This window comes from Hemiscyllium ocellatum, chromosome 22 (genome assembly GCF_020745735.1).
Source record: "Hemiscyllium ocellatum isolate sHemOce1 chromosome 22, sHemOce1.pat.X.cur, whole genome shotgun sequence".
In the NCBI taxonomy this organism is placed as follows: Eukaryota; Metazoa; Chordata; class Chondrichthyes; order Orectolobiformes; family Hemiscylliidae; genus Hemiscyllium; species Hemiscyllium ocellatum.
In genome coordinates, this window is record NC_083422.1 from 50,293,545 (window position 1) to 50,312,330 (window position 18,786).

Here is an 18,786-nt window from a genome sequence, read left to right on the forward strand (position 1 = left end):
CAGATATTATTATAGATTTGGAGTGTTTTGCTTCCATCTGTTATTTTTAGTGAAGCGGTTTCTTTTTAAACTCCGGATTTTATCTCGGGTTTCCAGCAGCGGCGGCGTTTTGTTTGTTTGCCAGCGGAGAGGGGGCGGGGCCGGGAGACCGGAAGTTGTGATCGGGCCGGAAGCCGCGCGAGGCGGCAGGGCGGGCTGCGCGCGCCGCTTCCGGTCAGGAGCCGCCGTTAGGCCGCAGCTGGAGCCGCGGGGACGGCGCCATGGACGAGACCAGCCCGCTCCGCTCACCGCTGCAGCCTCCGCCGGACACCTACTTCTCCACCGCCGCGGTCTTATCTCCGACCCCCGCCCCGGGTTTCGGGGTTCGCTGCGCGGCTCCGGCTCCGGCTCCCACTTCGACTCCGGGGTCTGGGGTGAGGGTCCTGGGCCCGGCCTCCTCGTCCGCCCCCGCCCCGGCCCCGGCCCCTTCCTCCGCCGCTCCCCCCTCGGCCTCCTCCGTTTCGCCCCCCGGATCCCCCGGCTCCGTCCGCGAGCGCCAGCCGCTGCTGGGCCCCCGCAGCCTCAACGACTTCCCCGAGGAGCCCGAATTCGCCGAGGTGATGCGGCGGGCCGAGCAGGCGCAGGAGATGGGCATCCACCCGCAGAGGATCAGCCAGGGCTCGAGTGGCAGCTACTTCATTCCGGACCCCGCAGGGGTGAGTCCCGGGAGGAGGGAGAGAGCGGGGGGCTGGAGACTGGAGAGGGACAGAGGGGGGGGGCTGGAGACTGGGGAGGGACAGAGGGGGGGCTGGAGACTGGGGAGGGACAGAGGGGGGGCTGGAGACTGGGGAGGGACAGAGGGGGGGCTGGAGACTGGAGAGGGAGAGGGGGGGGCTGGAGACTGGAGAGGGAGAGGGGGGGGCTGGAGACTGGGGAGGGAGAGAGGGGGGGCTGGAGACTGGGGAGGGAGAGAGGGGGGGCTGGAGACTGGGGAGGGAGAGAGGGGGGGGCTGGAGACTGGGGAGGGAGAGAGGGGGGGCTGGAGACTGGGGAGGGAGAGAGGGGGGGCTGGAGACTGGGGAGGGAGAGAGGGGGGGCTGGAGACTGGGTGACTGCGGGGGGGGGGTGGCTGGAGACTGGGTGACTGCGGGGGGGGGTGGCTGGAGACTGGGTGACTGCGGGGGGGGGTGGCTGGAGACTGGGTGACTGCGGGGGGGGGTGGCTGGAGACTGGGTGACTGCGGGGGGGGGGGTGGCTGGAGACTGGGTGACTGCGGGGGGGGGGTGGCTGGAGACTGGGTGACTGCGGGGGGGGGGTGGCTGGAGACTGGGTGACTGCGGGGGGGGGTGGCTGGAGACTGGGTGACTGCGGGGGGGGGGTGGCTGGAGACTGGGTGACTGCGGGGGGGGGGTGGCTGGAGACTGGGTGACTGCGGTGGGGGGGGTGGCTGGAGACTGGGTGACTGCGGGGGGGGGGGTGGCTGGAGACTGGGTTTGTTTCTCAGGCCAGGATGGTGTGCAGTGGTCTGGGTGTCCACTTGTGACGGGGATGCTGTTGTGCAGGAGTCCGAATGTTCAAGGGTGGGGCGATAGAGGGGGTGTTGTACAGGACGACTAGGCATGGTGGGTGAGATTCAGGAGACTGGGGGGAGGGGTTTGGATCATGTATAGAGATCGAACTGCCCAGTTGGAAAGGGCTGTGGGTGCTGGATGACCCTGAGGATGTTGGCTTTTGGAGGTTTGTTTTCCAAGCGAAGGTGGGTGCAGGGGCTGAGGTGCCTTGGAAGGATGGGTATGATACAAGGGAGTTTGGGGTGGCGTGAAAGACTAAATGTCCTGAGCAGTGTATAGGCATGTGGGGAGGGCTGTATTTGGTAGCAAGGAATAGTGGTGAGCAATAAGCACAAAGCTTGCTATTGGTAGGCTGATAATATTTTCCGTTCCATCTGTTCAAAGATGTTATTACACACCTCTCAAGCAGGTGGGACTTGAACTTTGGCCTTCTGGTTGAGAGGTAGAGATATGACCATTGCATCACACGAACCCTTATGGGATATGGGTAAATTGAGCAGAGAGTATGTGGTACATTGATGATGAGTTCTAAGCCTTGCGGGCTGAAAGACGGGCAGTGTTACAACAAAACTCTTGAGCAGAGCATTTAGACAGAGAAAGAGAATGTTTGTGCCTGAGTGCATAAGAGGAGCTAATCTAAGTCCGTGTTGTTATTAAGTTACCTGAGCTGTTGACAATTCTGTCTTTGCTGCTTTGATCTGTTTATTTAGGCAATATCTACCTCTCTGCTGCTGTGTAATTTCACAAACTGCAAATTGAAGCAATAGTGGAGTTAAGTAAGTGGGATGGGTGTGGAAATAGATGGTGCAAGTTAGATGTGTTCAATACAGATGTTTCTGGGCAGAAGTGGTTTGCTGCATGTCTATGTATAGTACAGAACTCTGGGGAATGGAATCTAGCACCTATATGTGTATGCATTTAACCTCTGCTCTGTGCCTGTCTAATTTTCAATTAATGTAACTTGAGTCAGGGCAGTGGACCCAAATTACACACCTCTGCTTGTTGCCTAAATAGCAGTCACATGTACAACTACGTGCAGCATTTAAAAGATTTGAAAAGGCTAATGCTTATTGATTTAAAGATAAAATTACAATAGAAAGATTTTTTTTGACAATAGACAACCAAAACACCATTGAAAACAGAAGAATTGTGGATACTGTAAATCAGAAACAAAAACAGAAATTTCGGGAAAAGCTCAGCAGGTCTGGCTATATCTGTGGACAGTTCTTCTGAGGAAGGGTCAGTCGACCTGAATTTAACTTTAACTTTGATTCCTGTCCATGAATGCTGCCAGACCTGCTGAGCTTTTCCAGCAATTTCTGTTTTTGCATCCAAAATACTATGTAGAGGATTGGGGTTGTCTCCAGAACCAGGGTGTAATGCTGTTGTGGAGGATGTATAAAGATATGTGTTGGGGGGAAATGTAACAGGAGTCAGTGTTTGAGTGAATCAATATCTTTTGACAGTTATGCAGGTTTCAGCAAGAGTTTCGGAAGTAGTGCCTTTGGGGGAAAAATATAAAAAATGGTACTGACAAAGTTTGTATTTTTACAACATACTAGTTACTGAAAGAGATATAATCAGAACAGGTTCAAATTCCATGCTACAAACATTCAAAGAATAATGCATAATTTGGGAATAACACAATTTACACAGCATGAGGGCAGAGTGATAGACATCGTCTACATGGACCTCAGTAAAGCCTTTGACAAGGTCCTGCATGGTAGACTAATTAGTAAAGTTAGATTGTATGGGATTTAAGGTGAGCTTGTCGACTGGATTTTAAATTGGCTTGATGTTAGGAGACAGAGGGTGGTGGTGAAGTTTTTTAAGAGTGGAGCGTTTTTTTGGACTTGGAGGCTTGTGGTGTTCCACAGGGATTGGTGCTGGGTCCACTTTTGTATTTTATGAATTATTTGAATGAGAATTCAGGAGGTATTGTTAGTAAGTTTGCAGGTGACACCAAAATTGGTGGTATCCCTGGAGAAGACAGTTAAGGTTATCCTAAGATTACAGAGGGATCTTGATCATTTGAGTAAATGGGCTAAGGAGTGGCAGATTGGTTTAATTTGGATAAATGCAAAGTATTACACTTTGGTAAAAATAAACAAGGACAGGAATTGCATAGTTAATGGTAAGGTCCTGGGGAGTGTTGTCAAACAGTGCACCTAGGGATTCAGGTATATAGTTCTTTCAAAGTGGCATCATTGCTCAGAGTTAAAAATCACAACACCCGGTTATTGTCCAACAGGTCCGAATTAGGTCTGAAAGCTAGTACTTTCAAATAAACCTATTGGACTATAAGCTGATGCTGTGATTTTTAACTTTGCCCACCCAGTCTGACACCAGCACGTCCATGGGTCAGACCAATGACTGTAGGAGTTAAGTCATGTTGAGATTGTTCAGAACATTGTTTTGGCGACTTTTGGAGTACGGAGTAGAGTTCTGGTCGACCTGCTATAGGAAGGATGTTATTAAATTGGTGAGGATACAGAAGAGACTTAGATTAGATTAGATTAGATTAGACTTACAGTGTGGAAACAGGCCCTTCGGCCCAACAAGTCCACACCGACCCGCCGAAGCGCAACCCACCCATACCCCTACATTTACCCCTTACCTAACACTACGGGCAATTTAGCTTGGCCAATTCACCTGACCCGCACATCTTTGGACTGTGGGAGGAAACCGGAGCACCCGGAGGAAACCCACGCAGACACGGGGAGAACGTGCAAACTCCACACAGTCAGTCGCCTGAGTCGGGAATTGAACCCGGGTCTACAGGCGCTGTGAGGCAGCAGTGCTAACCACTGTGCCACCGTGCCGCCCACAAGAATGTTGCTGGGACTGAGATAGAAGGAGAGGATGGATAGGCTGGGACAATTTTCATTGGAGCATAGGTGGTTTGGAGGGTGACCTTAGAGGTTTATAATATCCTCGGGTGCATAGGTAAGGTGAGTGGGAAAAATATCTTTTCCCTAGGGTAGAGGAGTTTAAAACTAGAGGGAATTTTTTTAAGGTGAGCAGAAGGATTTAGAAAAGGTTGCCCTTTGGGTCCCTTTTGAGTGGCTTGTGTGTGGACCGAACTGTCAGAGGAAGTGGTGGATGCAAGTACAGTAAGAACATTCCAAAGACATTTGGGCAGATACATGAATTGGAAAGGCTTAGAAGGGTATAGACTAAATGCAGGCAAGTGGGACTAGTTCAGTTTGGGAAACTTGGCACGGGTGAATGGAGCAAGGATCTGTTTTTGACTTGTATGACTGTTAGTGAGATTGTTAATGATTGAACTGCAAGTACTTAACATTGAGGGGAAATAACAAATGGTAACCATTATATGGTTTGGTTGTCCCAAATGCCCAAGTGGAAATAATGTTTCAAAAAAATAAAGTTGGACTCAAACAGTATCTGTAGACAATGTTAGACCTGCTGAGTTTCTCTTGCTCTTGGTGTCAATTTAGAATATAAGCAAATATTTAAAATACCTCAATTTGATCGCATCTCAACTTGAAGTACAAACAGAATTTGCAGTCTGCCCTTAAGAGGGAGGAGATTGAAAAATTATGTCTAATTTTGTGACAGAGATCAAAGGGATTAAAATAAATTAATCCAGTCACAAACGGATAGAAATTGTACCTCAATGTGTCCTGAGGACGTGAAAGCATCTCCAAAAGTACAGCATACTTGCAGTTTGACACTGATGCAATCCAGAGAGAAGTATTCAAAATATTTGGTTCAGTGCAAAGCATGTTCATTTCTCTTAAGAGCTAAAACTTTGAATAAGTATGTTTAAGCAATTAAAATCACAGACATTGGATTGCTGTAAAAAGCAACAGTTGCAGTTTCACTTTGAAACTTACAAAGCACATCAAACGTTGAGTGTGAGAAATAGACAAAACTAGCGTTGAGGCCATGACTATGGAACTAATAAGTCACTCACGAGGAATGGGTTTGGAGTGTCCATGGACATTACTGAAAGTAAATGCACAAGTTTAAAAGGAAGCAAAAAGACCAACAGAATGTTGGCCTTTACCTGGAATGGACTGAATTGTGAAGAACACACTTAGTGTGCCAGTTGTACAGAAGTTTAGTTCAAACCTATCTGGAGTAATTGAATCACAAGAAAGAGATACTGGTATAGATGGTAAAGGAGAGGGCAGATTCATCAATGTTTCTGGGGCTTACAGGATTCATTTGAAGGCAGATTGTGTAATTTTGATTTATATTCCTTCAAGGTTAGAAAGTTGGGCTGATTTGATTGAGGTTTTGAAAATAATTTGTTCCTATCTTTTTCATGAAAATCTCCAGGGTGTACAAGCCAAAGGGGTCTTTCTAGAAGTGAAAGGTAAGCTGCTCAGTGAAGTCAGGAAGTACATCTTTTTATAATGGGCTGTGAAACTCTCGAAAAAGGTGTTGTGTGAGGTAGGCATGCACTAAAATTGAGATTGAAAATTTTGAGAGTTGAGGGCTATGCTTAAAAGTGCATAAATAGAGTTGAGGAATGGACAAACCAGGACTTAAGTGGTGAAAAGTTTTAAGCAGTCGGAAGTTAAATCAATTTTAAATGACTGCTACATGCAGTTTGGCCTCTTTCCCTATTTATTATAACGTGGACCAAAGTTCCAAATGGAAAATGGGAGAAAGCAATGTTTGTTGATTCTTGACACATTGCACCATTTGAAATCCTGCACTTGACTGATAGTCACACAACCACAGCTGGGTCTGTAGCATTTTATTCACTTGCTGTCTTTCCCCAGCCCCAGTTTCCTGGCTTGATTGCTAGACTGAAGTTTCACTTTTGTATTGAATCTGTGTGCAATAAATAATTTGTTGCCAAAACTGTGTGTGCTCCCCTAATGGCCCTGTGAGAGTTGAGGATGTCAGATCAGGGAAATTCCTGTGTTGTATGTCAGCTTGTCTCAGAATGGGGCATGATCGTTACAGATGGCACTAAAGTTCATCTTGAAAAAAAGAACCTGGCTTGCTGCTCCAGACAATTATTTGGCAGACTCTGGCTGGAAATTTGTGTTTGTGTGGAAACTTTGGTCCAGAGTTGAGTTGAAGGAAGAAACATTTGCATCTCAACAGCATCTTTTGTGCATCTTTCAAGTTGCTTTGTTGTAAGGTAGGAAATGTGGTAACTTGCACTTGGCAAGCTCCTGCAAATAGGTTTGCTATTAAAAAAGCTGTGCTTTTATATTTTGAGATCACACTCCTGTTATTGCTATTTGTTACACATCTTTTATAGTCATTGCTCATTAGGAATTGTAGCACTTATTCGCACTGGGAGATTGGGTAACCTGAAGTACAGTAGGTAAAGAGTAACACCAAGGCTGCATTTGCTGTGAGTTCAGTGCCATTGTGTGAAGAAAGAGGTGAGAGACATGAGCTTGTGTTTTCAGATCGGAGTGAGGGCAAGTGGCTCAAACTCCTTTATACTTTCCCTTAAGTGCAAGCGGGGATTGTGACACTTGAAGACGACATAGCCAAAGTAATTCCTGCACTTGTGCCAATGTTCACACGATCACAGCTTTAATGTTTTCCCAGTCCCAGTTTCTAGACCAGTTGCTAGATGAGGAGAAAGTGAGGACTGCAGATGCTGGAGATCAGAGCTGAAAATGTGTTGCTGAAAAAGTGCAACAGGTCAGGCAGCGTCCAAAGAGCAGGAGAATCGATGTTTCTGGCATGAGCCCTTCTTCAGGAATGAGGAAAGTGTGTCCAGCAGGCTAAGATAAAAGGTAGGGAGGAGGGACTTGGGGGAGGGGCATTGGAAATGCGATAGGTCGAAGGAGGTTAAGGTGAGGGTGATAGGCCGGAGTTGGGGTGGGGGCGGAGAGGTCAGGAAGAAGATTGCAAGTTTGGAAGTTAGGTTAGGTTGACTGAACTGGTCCTCACCCTGAACAACTTCTCTTTCCAATCCTCCCACTTCCTTCAAACCAAAGGAGTAGCCATGGGCACCCGCATGGCCCTAGCTATGCCTGCCTCTTCGTAGAATATGTGGAACAGTCCATCTTCCGCAGCTACACTGTCACCACCCCCCACCTTTTCCTCCGCCACATCGATGACTGTGCTCCCAGGAGGAGGTTGAACAGTTCATCCACTTTACCAACACCTTCCACCCCGACCTCAAATTTACCTGGATCGTCTCAGACTCCTCCCTCCCCTTCCTAGACTTTTCCATTTCTATCTCGGGTGACTGAATCAACATGGACATTCACTACAAACCGACCGACTCCAACAGCTACCTAGACTACACCTCCTCCCACCCTGCCCCCTGTAAAAATGCCATCCCATACTCCCAATTCCTTCGTCTCCGCCGCATCTGCTCCCAGGAGGACCAGTTCCAATACCATACAACCCAAATAGCCGCCTCCTTCAAAGACCGCAATTTCCCCCCAGATGTGATCGACGATGCCCTCCACTGCATCTCCTCCACTTCCCGCTCCTCCACCCTTGAGACCCGCCCCTCCAATCGCCAGCAGGACAGAATCCCACGTCCTCACCTATCACCCCACCAACCTCCACTTACATCGTATCATCCGTCGTCATTTCCGCCACTTCCCAACGGACCCCACCACCAGAGAGATATTTCCCTCTCCTCCCCTATCAGTATTCCGAAAAGACCACTCCCTCCGTGACTCCCTCGTCAGGTCCACAACCCCCACCAACCCTACTTCCACTCCCGGCACCTTCCCCTGCAACCGTAAGAAATGCAAAACTTGCGCCCACACCTCCCCCCTTGCTTCTCTCCAAGGCCCCAAGGGATCCTTCCATATCCGCCACAAATTCACCTGCACCTCCACACACATCATTTACTCTCCGCTGCACACGATGTGGCCTCCTCTATATTGGGGGGACAGGCCGCCTACTTGCAGAACGCTTCAGGGAACACCTCTGGGGCACCCGGACCAACCAACCCAGCCCTCAAGTTACTCAACACTTCAACTCCCCCTCCCACTCCACCAAGGGCATGCAGGTCCTTGGCCTCCTCCATCGCCAGACCATGGCAACACGACGCCTGGAGGAAGAGCGCCTCATCTTCCGCCTAGGGACCCTCCAATCACAAGGGATGAACCTAGATTTCTCCAGTTTCCTCATTTTCTCCTCCCCCCACCTTGTCTCAGTCAAATCCCTCAAACTCAGCACCGCCTTCCTAACCTGCAATCTTCTTCCTGACCTCTCCGCCCTCACCCCCACTCCACCCTATCACCCTCACCATAACCTCCTTCCATCTATCGCATTTCCCACGCCCCTCCCCCAAGTCCCTCCTCCCTACCTTTTATCATAGCCTGCTGGACACACTTGCCTCATTCCTGAAGAAGGGCTCATGCCCGAAACGTCGATTCTACTGCTCTTTGGATGCTGCCTGACCTGCTGCGCTTTTCCAGCAATGCATTTTAAGCAGTTGCTAGATGAATTGGATTAACTGTAATGTTCAGATCAATTGTGTAGTGCCCAGTAAATATTGAGGATATGAAGAATCTTTAGCTCAGCTCAGCATTGCAGTGTGCAGCATTCCAGCCATACTGATTTTTTTTAATGAGTCTCATGTCTCATTAAATGAAAGTGATGCGTGCCCAAAATAGACTTTGGGATGGATTAAATCAGTCACAGTCATGAGTTGTTACATAACTTGCACAAAATTGATTTGTCGATGCCACATTTACAATGTAATCTAAAGTTTTAGAACTACTTTAATTTACAATAGTACTGACTTTTTACCATTCTGTCAACCAGTAAGCCGTGAGTATTGTGATCAGGAGGAATCATACCTACCATGAAAGCAAGACAGTGATTGACAGTATGAGCATTAGCTCATCATTTCCCTCACGTCCTTCTATGTGTAATGGCACTTAAATCAGCTAATGCAGTGCTGAATCATTGTACCGTCTCATTTTATTCTTTCAAGTTAGTTTCAGATGTATGCAGATACTGGTTGAAGAAATTTTCAGGCAAAAACATTTTGGGAACTGAAATTGGATTTGCCACAAATTAACTTTGAAGTGAAGTTGGTATTCATGTCTACGTAGAGAATTCGGAAAATGTGGATGTGGTATTTAATAACCTGCTATATAAAATTAACTTCCATGTGGGGAAGGGCTGAATTGAGATAGGTTTTACAATCTACCATTAAAAATAGTGTAAAAATATTTTACTTTTTCATTTTTCATAATGTACTGCTGATTAGATTAGGGTCCTTATGATATTATCAGGATTTAAAGTCCTTTTAGGGTCTCTTCATTGTGTAGGTAAGATAGAGTTACGCTATTCTGACTGAAGATTTAGTTTTCTTTGACTTCTGTAGCTGGCAGCAGTTAAGACAAAAGAGAAAGGAAAATGAAGGGATATGGCGAAGAACAAGGAGATGTTATTAAATTATAGATCTGTATGCATCTCATTCCAGCAGAAAATATGCTCTGAATGGTTTCCTTCTGTGTTAAATGGGTGACGCAAATGGTTTGTGGACATAATCAATAGCTTGTTGAGATTGCTGTTTCATACCTGGTTTATAAAACATTTCTTCAATTTGTGGGTGTTGAATCTAAATGCAATTAGCATCGACTGACTGGATGATTCACAGTACTTTCACTGAAATTTTTGTGATTGAATAGTTTATTGATCAACTTGGGCACTGATAACCATGAAAGAATATTGTTGCTGATTTGTCTAAGAGGTAGAGAATGAATCCAGAAATATCCTAGCTTCAGTAACTGGCCTGCTTTGAGACAGCATTAAGCTAATCTGGCACCGACATTCATCTCAACACCATGGTTTGGAAGGTGCTGTGTGGAGACAAGGAAAGGTTGGGGCAAGTTCCTGCGAGTGCTTGGTGATGTGTTTGTGTGCCACAAGAGACATGAACTGGCCTTGTTACAATATCGAGCTAGATGTTCAGTACTATTGTCTGCCTTTACGCTGCAGCCTGCATATCTTTTCAAATATTGGTCCAATTTCCTTTTGAAAATACTCAATGAATTGAATGTATTTGTTGCACCAAATCCAGATCCTATCCTCAAAATATTGGGGCCAGTAAGTATTTGGATTAAAGGTTATGGTGATGAATTTACTCTATTGGATTATTCAACTGTGTTGATTGTCAAGTAAATATTTTTCAGCAAAGTTCAAAAATGGTTCTGAAATGATTCTGAAATGGTTTTTCCCTGTTGGTCATTCTTTCCAGTCTTGCTGTTCTGCCTGTGGTATTGCTACTTCAAAACCCATGCATTTTGTGAAGTTGCTGTTCCTTTATGACCTGGGTTGATGGGAATTTTTTCTGTTCACGGTCAGCTTTGCTGGCTATGTTTTCCTCTGTCAAACCTCGTTATTCCAGGAGTACGCTGAAAAGCAAATATTACCCCGTCCTTTTTCTCTTCCTGTGTGGCTATCTATTAAAACCCATGTTCCTTCTGTCCTCCATGCTTTCTGACAGTCAGTTGATCATCTGTTTTTGCAGTTCCTCTTCTTTTAACTGGGTTCAGATCGGAGGTTCTTCTTTACTCTAATTCTGAACGCCCATCTTTCTCTTTCCTTCCTATGTTCCCTCTGTGGTCTCAGCTTGTCTTAAAAAGCTGCCTCTGTTTTGTTATAATCTGTTCCAGTTTTTTTTTAAAGATATTTTTATTAGAAATTTAATATTTTGACAGATTTACAAAAATAAACAGAACTTTCAAGCACAAACTTTAATATAAAAATAGATCTTAAATATATAATCATCAAAATTCAAAGGAATGATACTAAAGAAGAAAGAAAAACAATGAAACTCAGTTAACTACTAATCTAATCCACAATTATCTAGAGTGTATAGTTGAGTCACTTACATCCTTCAAACAAGAGAAAATGTTCTCTAATACACTCATAACAGTATAATAAAAAGGAAACTATTTCCAAACAATAAGAGCAAAAAAAAATAAAACATGTTTGAATGGAGATCCTCCCCCTTGTTCTCAGGGGGCCTTACTTCCTTTCTAAAGGTCCACCATATCCTCTCCCAAACAGTGTCCCACCCTTGACCCGGGCGCTCCTTAATAGGATTTAGATATAATACCGAGCTAGAGTTGACAGTGAGCGCCCCACCCCCACCCCTCCCCACCCATACCTGAGTATATCTGATAGCATCAATGCCACGTACAAACACACATAACTATAAAATTACAACTCCAACAAATTACAGTTAAGTATAATAACATAAAATAGCAAGAGAAGACAACCCTGCTCCCAGAAGCAAAAGTAAAGTAAAGTATCCACTTCTCCCCACGGAGTGTGGAAGAGGCAAGCCAACATAAATTGTCTCTTACGATTTATTTAAACGAGTCTAAAAGTTCCTTAGCCTCTTCTGGTGATCTAAAATTATACTCGGATCCTTCGTGGGTAAAGCATAACGTCGCTGGGTAGCGTAAGGTGTATTGAATATTTAAGTTCCTTAGACATTTCTTCACCTCATCAAACGCCTTCCTCCTTCGTGCCAAAGCCGGGGAGAAGTCCTGAAATAACATAATCTTGGATCCTTCATGAATCATAGCTTTAGGATCCTTTCCAAGATTTCTGGAGGCATCCAGGAGTATCTGCCTCTCCCTATAACTCTGCAGCCGGAACAGGACCGGGCGTGGGCGCTGGTTTGGGCCAGATCCGCGTACTGCGACCCGGTAGGCCCACTCCACCCTTACCCGGTCAGTTTCAGCCCCCAGGTTTAAAAGCTGGGGCAGCCATCGCTGTCCTACTAACTGTCCCTTCTCTTCTTGTTCAGGGAGGCCCAGAAGACGGATATTCTTTCTCCGATTTCTATTATCCAGGTCATCCATGTAGATTTCAAAGGCCCGGACTCTCTGCTCCAGAGCTCGCACCTGTTCTGCAGCTGTTTGTGCTGCAGCCTCGGAGGTCGTGGCCTTTAGCTCCGCCCCCTTCACTCGGCCCTGTAATTCCTCCAGAGCCTGGCTGTACTTTTGTAACTTTTCTTCGAATGCATTCCATCTCTGTCTGGATTCTGTGATGAAATTGACGAGTGTCGTTTCCAGCCTGGCAATCATCTCTTCAAGGCCTGTTTTTACATCAGCTGCAGCCGGAGGAGGAGAGGAGGGTGGGGGAGGGGTCTTTGTTTTCTGAGAGCTGCGGGATCCCTTTGGTTTACTCATTATCCACTTAATATTAAACTGCTTAAATATAATAGTAAACAGCTAATTAAGGTTAGAAAATTTTTTTGGGTGGTTTGGTAAGTGTGGTGGGGGTGAGTAACTCACTTTACCCAGGTTTTGGGAAGAGCTCTGTAAACTCAGACTTGCTGAGTCGCCGCCATCTTGGATCTCATAATCTGTTCCAGTTAAACTATATACAGTCTTCCTTTCCTTTTTGCTGCAAAAACTAAGCAAGTCTGGCAGTATCTGTAGAGAGAGAAACACTTAATGTGGCACTCTAATCAGGAGTAGGCCATTTGACCCTCCATCTTGTGTCGCCATTTAATAAAGTCGTTGCTGACCTGATTGTGATCTCAATTCTACATTCCTAGCTACCCTTAAAAAATTTTGTCAGTCAAGAGTCTGCCTGCACAGCTCTTGGGCACAGAAAGTTCCACATGCTGGTGAACCTTGGAGACAGGAAATGTCTCATCTGTCTTTAATGGAAGGCCCCCTTTTTTTAAAATACAAGCTCTGTCCTCTAGTTTTAGACTTTTTTTTTCCCCACAAGGGTCCATTGCAACTCTTAGAGCTGCTATGTAAATGACACTTGTTGCATTCATCCAATATTATATCAAGGTGACAATCAGGTACTGGTGAGGATGTGATAGTGCTAAGGGAGTATCCAGTGGAACCTCTTTGCAGCCCAACAGCATCTCTAATTTGCATCCAATGCAGCAGCGATGGGCAGCCATGTGATTTATTAGACTGTGAGGGTGTTTCAATTCATTGTACTCCTCGGCCAACTGGCTGCTGTGTAATGTGGTAGTGACTCATTAAGGCCAATGATTCCATTGTTCAGTTGCTAAGTAGTGTTTTGTGGACAGAGGCAGAATTCAAACTTTTAATACTTCATTACCTAATAGGTAGCTTCAAGATGAAATGTCTTAGTGGGAAATGGTTGACATTTCACTGGAACTAAGCTCAAAATCACAGCCTCTGCACTGATTTCTTTTCTCTCAATTTGCTGTTCTTCAGAACAGAGGAAGGATCACTTGACCCAAAACTTTAACTCAGATTTCTCTCCACAGATACTGTCAGATCTCCTGACCCTTTCCAGCAATTTCAGTTTTTGTACCAAGAAGAATCATCAGAACCGAGGAAGAGTTGTTCAATCTGAAACATTAACTCTGGTTTCTCTCCTTGGATGCTGCCAGATCTGCTCAGTTTTTGCAGCAATTTATGTTTCTGATTTGCAGCATCCACAGTTCCTTCGATTTTTATCTACTCTTCTTGGCTTCAGTTTGTGAAAAGCCAGCTTAAACTCTGCAGGGCTGGCTCCAAACAAAAACTATGGAGGCAAATTAAGAGCAAACTATAAAATTGGGCACATGTTGATAATAGAACTGTGAAGTAAGGCACCAGGAGAAGGACTGTGCAACATATTGTTTGAATCTGGACAAAATTTCTTTCGACGATAAGAAAGCATGTGATATGATGGGATGTGTATCTATCCAAGTGTTCTTAATTAACTTTTCCAGTTCCCAAAATAAATATCTCTGAATTAAATTTTGAATAGTAGAATTAGTGTTCATCTGATGCATCAGTTGATGTGTACTGTCTGGTTGGCTGTTCTCAAATGAGGCAGTAATTTAGTTCTTTGACTTCTTAAGAGGGGAGGCATTTTGTACTTCTCTGATTGCAACTCTGTCGACCTTTCCCTTACTGACCTACGTTGACTGCCGATCACTGAAACTTGGAATTTAACGTTTCTACCTTCATGTTTAAATCTCTTTTGGAATATTTGCATCCTAACTCTGTCCTTCATATCCCTTCCTCCTTTAGTAGAATCGTGTCTGTCTGTGTCTGTCTGTGTCTGTCTGTGTCTGTCTGTGTCTGTCTGTGTCTGTCTGTGTCTGTCTGTGTCTGTCTGTGTCTGTCTGTCCCCTTCTCTCCCCCCCCCCCCCCCCCCCACACACACACACAAAGTCCTACAATTAGTATTTCAAGAACCCCACAGTCTAGAATGCTCCCTTTAAACCAGTTCTTCCCATTGTGACCCCTATTTTGAGGCTTGAAAATTATTGCAACACCTCAGTGAGAACTGAGACAATGGTGACCTGTTATAGAGGGAATACACCTTGATCAGAGCTCCATGGCTGGCTTAGAATGCACAAGCCCAAAATTTCAGCTCTGACTTCACTTGATGCCAAGTAACGCCACCTCTCAATCTCCCTCTCCTGCCCAAGACACTCATGTTTGACCAAGCATTTCCTCCGATTTCTTTATCTCCTTTAGCTAACAGTCACATTTTGGGCATTTTCTGTGTCTATAAAAACACCGATTTTTGATTTTTTGAGAGTCTACAACGTGCTGTCTCAAGTACATTGCTCTACTTATGGAAGTACATTTAGTAACTTTCAAGAAGGATTTAACTCATTGCTGGAAGGGAAAGAAATTGTCAACATGAGGGCAAAGAATAGGGTGAGGCCATGGAACTTGCTACAGCCGCATAAGGTGGACTGAATGGCCTCTTTCTGTGCTGTAGCATTCTATGCAGGTGGATATGGCCAATAAGCTCATCTCTCTGGCCATTATAACCCACCATGGCATCTGCTGCACATACCCTGCAAGTTAATGTTAGTTTAAATCCAGACCAAAGTAAAGAATCCTGCTCCTCATTGCTTCAGTGTCACACTCGGTCTCCACTCCAGAGATGTACTGCATTCTGGGGTCTTATTGCAGCTATATATTTTCTCTTCCACTTTGTTTCACTACTGACATGTCCATACTTAAACTTTAAATACTGGCATTCACATTTTATAATGTGAAATAGGTTTAAATAGAAAACAGTGATAACAGCATATTCAGCTCAATGGACTTACTATGTCATCCCTGTGTAACTTGTTTAGTCATGGTATTGTACTGCCCTGAAGACTATGATACTTTGCCTTTTGTTTTAATAGCAAAGACCAATTTGGTTTCAAGTTGTGAAACTGATGGATAGTCTTACCAAAGGCACTTGGCTGTTGAGAGGCTTCCTTTTTAAATTGTGTTGATTTCTACTCTACATAACAATTTTTCTGTATTGATAATCATATGGAGTTTTTCCTAGGATGTTCCAATGCAGGTGAATTTCCTGCGCAATTTTTTTTGTTGTCTTAGTTTTCTTGTGGGGAGCATGACATCCAGTTTGTGCACAGCAAAATCCTATAAACAACAATGTAATAATGAACTGGCTCATCTCAGATTTTGGTTGAACGATCAGCATTTACTTGAATATCAGGAAGAACTCCACTTCCCATCAAAATAGTGGCTGCATGATCTTTAATGTTGACTGGAGAGGGCACATGGGTTTAATGTTTCGTTTGAAACACGTTGCAGAATCACATTTTGGCAAGATTGAACTTAAAAGATTATTGGAGAAATGAGAGCCCATTTAAAGAGTCCAGTGTGCTGTTTCTAGCTGGAATTTTGGCTTCATTCCCTGGAAACTTCCTGAGCCCTATCTGAGGTACAGTATTATTGAGATATGCTTTGTGCTCAGCCTGTGTACGTGGCTGCTTTCAAATAACCTTTTGCAATAGTGAGAATATTTTAAGTGAGGGTAAGTAACTGATTACTAAAACCTCTCTCAAGATGGTAAATGGGCACTTTCTTCCTTTCAGTAGGTAGTTGGAGAGACACTATTTGGCTCGGAGAGATATCAAAGCCAAGCCAGATTCTATGCTCAGATCTAAATTGACTTAATATGTTTTACACTGTCAGTACAGTAAATTAATGTAGCACAATTGAACAGATGAGATTTTTTTCAAGACATTTGTAGCTTTGGGTCTTGTTCTTGAATCTGTATGTTTCAGATTTTACACCACCCATGAATTATAGCCGATTGCACAAGGAGCCAAGACTTGTGCTCCGTTATCATAGAGGTTATCAATGCAGATTAGTTTGGTGATATGTTCACTTTAACAAAATAGTGGGGCTTATCAGTTATGTATGTCAGCTTACACACAAGTAGGTACACATGTAGTCTGCGAGTAAAAAGTGAGGTCTGCAGATGCTGGAGATCAGAGCTGAAAATCATCAGGAAGGGCTCTGGCCCGAAACGTCGAATTTCCTGCTCCTTGGATGCTGCCTAACCTGCTGTGCTTTAACCAGCAACACATTTTCAACACATGTAGTCTGGCAAAGATGTAATAATTAAATGCATGTGAGCAAAACCTTTATCTGGTTTGGATGAGGCATTCATCTGAAACCCTGTCTGCTAGGGCATGAGGAAGTATGCAAAAGATCCATGCTATCAAGTGAAGAGAATGAGCGGAGTTCTCCCTGGTCCTGGTCAATACTTAATCTTCAATCAACATCTCAGAAACAGATTGTAGGATCACTATTACATTGCTGCTTGAGGGAGCTTGCTGCTGCAAATTGGCTGCAACTTTTCATACATTTCAGCAGAGACTGCACTTCAAAGAAAAACTTCCGTGACTGTTAAGTATTTTGGGAGAGGTCCAATGGTCATGAAAAACATGATGAAAGTCCTTTTTTCCTCACTGTTGCTTTGCTGCACTGACCTTAAATCTAGTTAAGAAAGATAGAAGTGAGGATTGCAGGTGCTAGAGAAATCATAGTTGAAAAGTGTGACGCTGGAAAAGCACAGCACATCAGGCAGCATCCTGGGGAGCAGGCGAGTCAGCGTTTAGGGCTTAAGCCCTTCGTCAGGAATGTGGGGGAGGGAACGGGGCTGAGAAATAAATAGGGTAAGGTGGAGTGAAGGTAGCTGGGAAGGCGGTAGGTAGATGCAGATGGGGTGGTGATAGGTGAGAAGATAGATGGACAGTTATCTCCCCTCCCCCAACCTCATCCCAGATCCAACCCTCCAACTCTGCTCCCTCTTGTCTTACCTGTCTGTCTTCCTTCCCACCTATCTGCTCCCCCCTTCGTTCCAATATATCACCATCACCCTCCACCTGCATCTACCTATCGCCTTCCCAGCTACCTTCCCCACTCCTCCCCCACCCCTGCCCTCCTATTTATCTCTCAGCCCATTTCTCCCCCACATTCCTGATGAAGGGATTATGCTGTTTCTCAGGTGCTCCCTGACCTGCTGTGCTTTTCCAGCGGCACTCTTTTTGACTCTAATTGAGAAAGGAACTCACTGATGTTCTTGATATAAAAGCCAACGTACCAATTTCAGCCGAACAGTGACAGAATAAGGAATATTGGCTCGAACTGCCACATGCTGAATTTTTCACTGATCTTGTTGACCCAGATCTGAAATTCAATTAGGGATTTGGAGAAAATACTGGGATAATTTTATTGTGGTATAGTTTTAGGAATGACTGAGTCATCAGTCTATCTTGTGATCTGTACTTAGTTGAAATAATGAAGAGAAGCTGAGTTTGTTTCAACACCACATTGCTGGTTCAAGACTTGTGTATCGACATATTGGTGATGAGATTTGTCTGTGCGCGAGAGTTGATTCCTTAATGTGAATGTAATAAGCTCATGTTTGTAAAGCAGGCACTTTACCTTGGATGATACCCTGACTTCTGAGCAGAAATCTAACCCTGATTGGGATCAATGACTCTTGTTCATTTCAATTTGACCATAAGGATCTACATTCCACACGTGTATACATAATTGATGCTGAATTAGCAATCCTGAGGCCAGGAGAGTGGCTAGTTCAGAATAGTATCTGAGTCTTTTTCTTTCCTGATAGAATCGAAGCATGCTGGGGCAATGCCAAAGGAAATTTTAATCTGCTAACCCTGTTACAAAATATGAAGTTTGATCTTGGGTATAGACAAATAAGTTTTTTTAAATTAACATGTTGAGAGATGTTATTCCATGCCCCTAGCGCAGGTGGGACTTGAATCCTGGCATGGAGGTAGGAACATTATCACTGCATCACAAGAGCTCTAATATAAAATTTATCGTCTTATGTTTTATGTCAGCAATGGCTATAGTTTTGAACATGGGCAGTCTCTCTGCCAAGAGTTCACTGTGACTATTCCACAAGATTTAATTACGGTAAAATGGTGTAGTAAGGGTTCATGTGAATTCTGGTCAACAGTCAGATTGGGTGACTTAGTTGCTATGGAGTTGAGGTTGAGGGAGGCTGATCAACTCAC

At 44.7% G+C, this 18,786-nt stretch overlaps 1 protein-coding gene across 1 annotated transcript in view; it reads left to right on the forward strand.

Moving 5' to 3' along the window:
* Window positions 1-221: 221 nt before the first annotated feature.
* pi4k2a (phosphatidylinositol 4-kinase type 2 alpha) overlaps window positions 222-18,786 on the forward strand; it is a 42,453-nt gene continuing 23,888 nt past the window's right edge. The window contains exon 1 of the mRNA XM_060842209.1: window positions 222-695. Within this exon, the coding sequence (XP_060698192.1) occupies window positions 261-695 (435 nt within the window). The 5' untranslated portion in view covers window positions 222-260. The remainder of the gene's footprint in view (window positions 696-18,786) is intronic.